This window comes from Pollachius pollachius (assembly GCF_949987615.1).
Source record: "Pollachius pollachius genome assembly, chromosome: 14".
Classification (NCBI taxonomy): Eukaryota; Metazoa; Chordata; class Actinopteri; order Gadiformes; family Gadidae; genus Pollachius; species Pollachius pollachius.
This window is the reverse complement of record NC_136947.1, coordinates 17,963,630-17,971,129: the sequence shown is the minus strand read 5'-3', so window position 1 is coordinate 17,971,129 and position 7,500 is coordinate 17,963,630. Positions and strand designations below refer to the sequence as shown.

General features: G+C 48.1%; 1 protein-coding gene across 1 annotated transcript in view; it reads right to left on the bottom strand.

The window, feature by feature from the left end:
• The window catches only part of LOC307085868 (ephrin type-A receptor 3-like), a gene marked incomplete at both ends in the record, with an annotated part of 88,578 nt that overhangs the window by 64,862 nt on the left and 16,216 nt on the right, over positions 1-7,500 (bottom strand). Inside the window, 2 exons of the mRNA XM_079750769.1 lie at positions 373-480; positions 2,030-2,230. Coding sequence (XP_079606895.1) covers positions 373-480; positions 2,030-2,230 — 309 coding nt within the window. The remainder of the gene's footprint in view (positions 1-372; positions 481-2,029; positions 2,231-7,500) is intronic.

The following is a 7,500-nucleotide window of genomic DNA, read 5'->3' as shown; positions in this document are numbered from 1 at the left end:
GACCCCTAACCCTAACCCTAGCTTCTCCTGACCAGGATGTCACCTTGCATGGTTGACACGGCCATTGGCATGTGAAACATGATATAAATGATTGTAATTCACTTTGGATAAATGCTGAATGTAAATGATTCGACTATCGTTGGGCACTTTCCATTGATGAGTATTATTATACACTCGCATAGGAAACTCGTGTAGTTTGAAAGCAGAGACTGCTGCTGATTCAGCTCCACGCACAAGAGTGACAATAGCATTTCTTTATTGCACTACGTGCACTTATTCTCGCGCTAATGGAATGCTACCATGCATTGCGTTCGATGTACAAGGTCATGGTTTCCACGGTAGTGGGTGCAGCATGTGTGTGGTCATTCCTACCTGTGTGAAGCTCTCATCTGCAGCAATGGTGTCAATCTTGACGTACTGGCTCTCCTTGATGAACCACAGGTTGGGGTTGTTGGACTCATAATAGTACATGTTGAAGGTCTGGAAAAAGGGACCACACAGACACACATCCACATATGAGATCCTAGGGTCCTACGCAGATGAATACATAATATAGAAGTAATATGTTCTAGATTGCGGCATGGGTTTGAAAGTCAAAGAGATAGAGAGATAGAGGGCCATTGAGAGATAGAGAGAAGGGAGGGAAAGGGACACAGGGTCATGTAATATGAGTTTTGGCAAGCTCTTCAGAGCCACTTGGGCTGTCTATCAAATCCCTGGGTTTCTGTCTCAGTAGCTACTCAAGGCTTCTGTCTGCAGTGATTTACATTCTCAAACAATTTCCCCTGCTCTCTCTTTCCCTCTCTCTGCACGGCTGTCTGGCTTATAGTATATCTTAGGCTCTGGTAGTAATGAAAGCAAATTGCACAAAATCCAGAGAGAGGACAAATTACACCAAAGAGGCGAGAGTAGGATGAGTAAATAACAGTGGTATACAGCATTCATTGTCTCTGTTGAACCAGTTTTCTTCTTTAAATGTTCATGTAAACCCCTTATTTCATTTAATATCAGAGCAAATACGATGAGTCATTTTGTTGGCATCACCTTGCGTGTCTGTGATGTATGCGTATGAACTGATTATCACTACACAACGGCAAAAGTCCACCCAGTTAGGACTGGGTGATGATTCAACATAATCGACGACTCATGACACCCGGTTTAATAATCAAAAATGATTTACAAAGAGAACATATGCGGTTATAATGATCAAATACGAGGTGCTAAAAGTCAGTGAGGAAGTACAACTATGTTAAGTCAGATACCATACATACTAAATATCCATATACCTCAATGTAATGGCCCTCAGTTAGACTGTTTAGAATGGGATTTTGAAGTCATAAGCATACTGTGGTATTTATCGAGATGGTGTGAAGTTCCCCATCATCATCATTGGTGATAACCCATTTGTCCGTATCGGCCCTAACTACAGTGGTGCCAAGTGGTGCGAGAAGAGGCTAATGGTGATGTCCGCCTTACAAGTAAAGTTCTGTTCTCGCAGTTCTGCAAGTCACTTTGGTAGATACTTTGGATTGAGGTCATTCTGCCACATAATACGGAACAAAACGGTGTGTTATTGTGAGTGTGTGTGCGTTTCTGTGTGTGTGTGTGTGTGTGTGTGTAAACACAGACAATACAATTATGGGCATTAAAAGGGCTTGGGTAATGGGCAAATATTAGGTATTTATCGACTAAGGTTAAAGCACGATTGCACTTAGAGCACTTAAAGCGCTTAAACTAAGTGTGTATGTGTGTGTGTGTGTTAATGTGTGGGTGCACACGCGCAAGCACACACCCACACACAGACACGCATAAACACATACGCACACACACACTAACACAAACACAAGCTCACACACACACACATAAACACACAGACACACACAAACATATGCATGCACACACACACACACACACACACAGCACGCACATACACAAACCTAACGCTCGCACCCACACACACACACATACACATAGCACGAACACACCCAAAAACTCACACACACAAACACGCACATTAGCGCACACACACCTCTTTGCAGGTCCCGGGGACGCCGGGCAGGCTGTTGCAGTCGCGCAGGGTGAACTTGATCTCGATGTAGACGCGCTGGGCGCCGTCCCGCCCGATGTGCCTGGTCCTCAGCCAGTTGTTCTGGTTGGCCTCCATGACGTTGCACACCTGGTAGGTCCTCATCGGGGTGTTGCGTTCGTCCATCACGCTGATCTCCTCCCACTGGGGCGGAGCGGTGAGGAGGAGGAGGTGATGGAGGAGGTGGAGGTCGGCGTGGGGGTGGTGGTGGTGGGGAGATGGGAGAGAGGAAGAGGAACAGCAGGAGGGAGAGAGAGAGAGCTGTTAGAGAACACGTTTTAATTACAGCGTCGACGCCTACTCGGAGTATGGAGCCGCTCCACTCCAACGTGTGGCTCACTGAGGAGAAAAAAGGAGACAAATGAAAGGATCGACAGGATGTGGGCGTGGGACATGATACGGGCACACAACTAAGTCCTCTCGCTATTAGTGGATCCAGGTTTTTTTCTAAGGCGCAGAGCAATGGAGAAGAGGGTGTTAATTGAAAAGTACGAGGATGATATGAGAGATAGAGAGAGGGAGCGAGATAGAGAGAGAGGTAGAGACAGAGTGAGAGAGAGAGAGGTAGAGAGAGAGGTAGAGAGAGAGAGAGAGAGAGAGAGAGAGAGAGAGAGAGGTAGAGAGAGAGAGAGAGAGAGAGAGAGAGAGAGAGAGAGCGCAGGTGTAAAAGAGAAAAGATTTTGACAGAATGAGGATGGGAGTTGGCTGAAGTGATTGAGCAGCAGACTTAGAGACGAGAATATGAGGACCGGACGGATAGAAACACCGCTAAGGTGGCCGGAGTGAACGGCGTCAATGGCGGGAGGAAAAGGAAACGAAGGGGCCATAGAGAAAAGATGGAGGGTTAGCGTGGATAGCATTTTCCCACGCTACTCCACAGCCCCCCCCCCCCCCTCCCCCTCCCCAAGCACGGCGCCGTTAACCTTGAGTGTTTGAGCAAGAGAGCGAGCGAGCAACACCGCCGGCCACAGGGTCAAGTGGATGCGAGGAGCGGAAGGGAAACGAGGGCAAGCGGCGGGCGTCGACGGCGCTGACGCCCGCCGCAGAGCGCCTCGCGTGCATTAATGCCGCCGGACAAAGGGGATCTCTGTGAGGCAGGCCGCCGCCACTGCCGCCGCCGCGCACGGGAAGGCCCGGCCCGCGTTCCCCATGGGGAGGTTCTGCCCTGAGCCGGCCGGACGCCGGCTCCGTGTCCTGGTGAGTATGAGTGAGGATCTGTGTTAGGATGACCCCGTCATGATTGTTTGGGGTGTGTGTGTGTGTGTACTGTGTGTGTACCGTGATGAGTGACTGCTATTTTTGCAACACTTCAAGAGGGACCATGTTATGCATGCATGTATATGCCATTGAGGGAGAGAGAGTGTGTTTGTGTAAGAGAGAGAGAGAGAGAGAGAAAGAGGGAGGAGAGTTAAGACAGAGCTACTTTGTCTGCAGTCATCTGCTGCCATCTGTTTCCACTTGCAAGTGGGGATGTAATCGAGAACACTTCTAGCATAGGCAGGAAAGCATTACTTCATACGCACACATTTACACACGTGCACCCTCGCGCTCGTGCGCTATGCAAAATGATAGAGCATTTCTATTTCTTTAAGGAAAGTAAAATAAGCCAATGTGGTTTGAGTGAGTCAAGACATCTGATCCACTCAGGGAGAAGCCAGTCCGCTAGACTCACCTCTGGGACATATGGACATGTATACCATCACATGCAGACTCACACACACATATACACAGGCTCAAACAGGCGTGTGGACACACACACAGGCAGAGAAGGAGGGCGTGCATGTGGTCTGGGAGATGGCTGGACCACCGCCTCTGTTCTAAGATTCTGTCGTTGTCTGTGATCCGCTGTCTTTCAACCCTCAAGTGTTGAGCACATATTGACCTACTGACGTCTGACCACCTAGCACACACATACACACACAGATAAGCACACACACATTGAACAGCACACTCGCACACACATGGATAAGCACACATACACACACACACACAAATATTTATAAGCCTATAAACACACAGAAACACACGCACAAATATTGATAAGCTCATGCGCAAACACAGACATACAGCAGAAAGAAAAAGATCATTCAGAACTCAAGTCAAACACGACAAAGGAAGTGAGGCAAAAGGAAAGCATTAAAAATGAGCCGAAAAGAGCGGGCAGAAAATGTGCAATATGCATCCAGGAGTGGAGAGAAAGAGAGAGAGAGTGAGAGAGACAGAGTGAGAGAGAGAGTGAGGGCTAAGGTTGGTCTTTGGAGGTAGATTCATTTGACGGCCCAACAACCAGGGGAAATCCTCATGTGTTTCTCCTCAAACCACCTGACTTAACACTAAAACAGACGGACCCCCTCTGTCTCCTGTCTCTCCCCTCTGTCTCCTTCATCCTCTCTCTCCCCAACACACACAGGTCTTGCCAACACTCTACTATTAATAATCCCAAGGCTCATGAAGTCTCAAAGTCTAAATTGAAATCCAAACTCCAAGGTTTCATCCTATTAGTACCCAAATTTGGGAACATGTAAAAGTCAAGAGAAAAGCTAAGGATGGCTACACCTAGACTGGCCGGGATGGGGGATAAGGGGCTGGGCATTAAGGGAGGGGGAAAGAGGAAGCGGGGTCGTCAACATAATCATTTTAACCAATAGGATTTGCATTGATCACATCACTCTGTTACTTCTGTTACTAATGAGCTGCTTATGCAGGGCTGGGACACCACGTGATTCGCACTGCAGTATACTCATGTCAATAGGCCACTTTGCACCAGACTGAGCCTATAAATACAGTGTTATCTGTATGTGCGTTGTGTTTAGAGTTTTGATTTTGCCTCAAAACTGCCTCAAAGATATTTAAATACTAGATATCAGGCCCTATACCTGAGAGTGTGTGTGAGTGCATGGAGAAAATGAAAGACATCTCAATCACAAAGTGAACCTGAGCGAAGACTGTATTTTACCCTACACAGTGATCAAGAGGTCCAGGATGGACAGAGAGGGAGACAGTCACAGAGAGATCCATAGAGAGAGAGAGAAGGAAAGTGAATGAAAGAAAAAGAGGAGAAGAAATAGATGGAAAAAAGAGAGAAAACAGGGTAAATTACAGGCCCGCCTGGCAGCTAAACGGGCCCATCTGTGCAGATCTGGGACCAGTTGGACATAACAGGACACAGCATCACACACACACACACACACACACACACACACACACACACACACACACACACACACACACACACACACACACACACACACACACACACACACACACACACACACACACACACACACACACACACACACATGCACACACATGCACACATATGCACACACATACACACACATGGACTCACACATGCACACACACACACACATACACCCCCCCCCACACACACACACACACACACACACACACACACACACACACACACACACACACACACACACACACACACACACTAACCCATACACACAAACACACACACGCACACTAACATATACCCTCACACTTAAGCACACTAACAAACACACAATAACACAGACACACACAAACAAACACACACACACATGCACACGGACACACTGGGTTCTCAGGGGAGCGGTGATTAAAGCATTTATGGGTCTAGTCATTGAGGGATAAAGAGAGCTTTATGAGCTCTTTGTTTATTTCTTTGTAGACAGGGCTTGGAGTGTCTGGATTACTGCCACTTCCTGGTGTGTGATTTATTCCTCCAGAAGTCAGTCTGTTCATTGTCACCCAGCCTGGCCCCAGCGTGCGCCGTGTGCAGGTGTGTTTATGAAGGGTTAAGACGGAGAATTGGTTCTGGTTGCCATTCAAGACCTCGTGCGCTGGGGGAACAACCACCCCCAGCTCAGCCCATAGTGGAAAACTGACCAGAAAAACCTTAAAATACACACAGCAGGGAAATGTTTGGACAGGCTGAAGGGTTTAAGCTCCTGTGAGCTTTGCGCAATTCTCAAACACACACATAAGACGACTCACATAACCGTGCACATGCACACTCAACACACACATGCAAACACAACACACACATGCACAGGGAACACACACATGCACACACACATACACACACTTGCTTGCGCACGGTCAACTAACTCGGTTACCAGGGTGATGTTAGTGCAGCCCGTACACTGATCACCAATCAAAGTGCAACCCCAGCCCCTGAACCCTGCATCACCTTAGCCAATCAGCATGCAGCGCCGCCTGATTGCTTTGAAGTGAAGCAGAGACGTCGGATCAGGGTTTAGCTTCCACCGTTCACCAGCTTAACATAATATCCCCTCCGCCTGCAATCAAGCAACAGGTACACCTAGCCGCGGTTCAGACTCCACTATGAGCTGAGTGGAGGGCGCAGTGGGGGAGGCGGAGGAGGAAGATATTGATGAATGGAAAAGAATAACGCCGAGAGGCGGAGGCCGGGAGGGGATCGAACCACAGGGAGAGAGAACCGAGAAAGGAAGAAAGAAGGAAAAAGTAGAAATGAGAGAAGAAAATAAAGAACAAAAGAAGAGACCAGAGTAAGAACGAGGGAAAGAAAACACGAAGAGACGGAATTAAAAAAGGAAACCAACTGCATCAAACAACGAACGAAGCAAAGAGGCTGAAGGTTGAGAAGCAGAACACGAAAACTAGTCAAAGACGTATGAGGCGGAAAATAATAGCAACGAGAACGCCGTGTGGCCCTGACTTTGGTTTCCTCCCTTCTTCTTGGTAAACATCATTAACGTGCATCTGTTCTGTGTTCCTTCTCTGGGCGAGTCCCCCCCCCCCCCCCCCCCCCGCTCCTGTGACAGAAATGGGTCACTGCGCTCCGTCCCAGGCACATCCGGGAGGCTGGATTAAGGCTGACCTCTCGCCCGGGTCAAGTATGGGCACATTTTGATCCCGACGAAGAGGCACTCACAGCCATCGGTGGGTGATCTGCATCCACTTGCATGGGTTTTTACAGTTCAAAGGTCAAGTAGATAAGCCCCCTCATTATATGAAACAAGACTCTTGGCACAACTCCCTAGTCACAGCGCTTCCTAAACATCGCTCTCCCCTCTATCTCTGCTGACATCCAGACGTCCTTTAGCTCAGATGCTACCCAGGATGCTTTGGATTTCTTTGTGTTTGCGTTGCTTAATCCGTTTACTTCCTGTTGAACTCCGGGTCGACCCGGAGAGAAGAGTGACCACGCCCTTCTTCTATGGTCTCCCGATTTTTACGGCAAATGCAATCGCGAATGCGGTGTGTTTTTATAACCGTGGTAAGAAACTGGTGCTTATTTCGCTCCATTTCACACCGAGTAAGTGCTTTCTGTCTTGTTCATGGACTATGACCTCGGCGAGGTGAAGGAGAGACAAAGGAGCAGGGATTTTTCACAGCTGAACATTAGTCGCTTCCATGACATACAA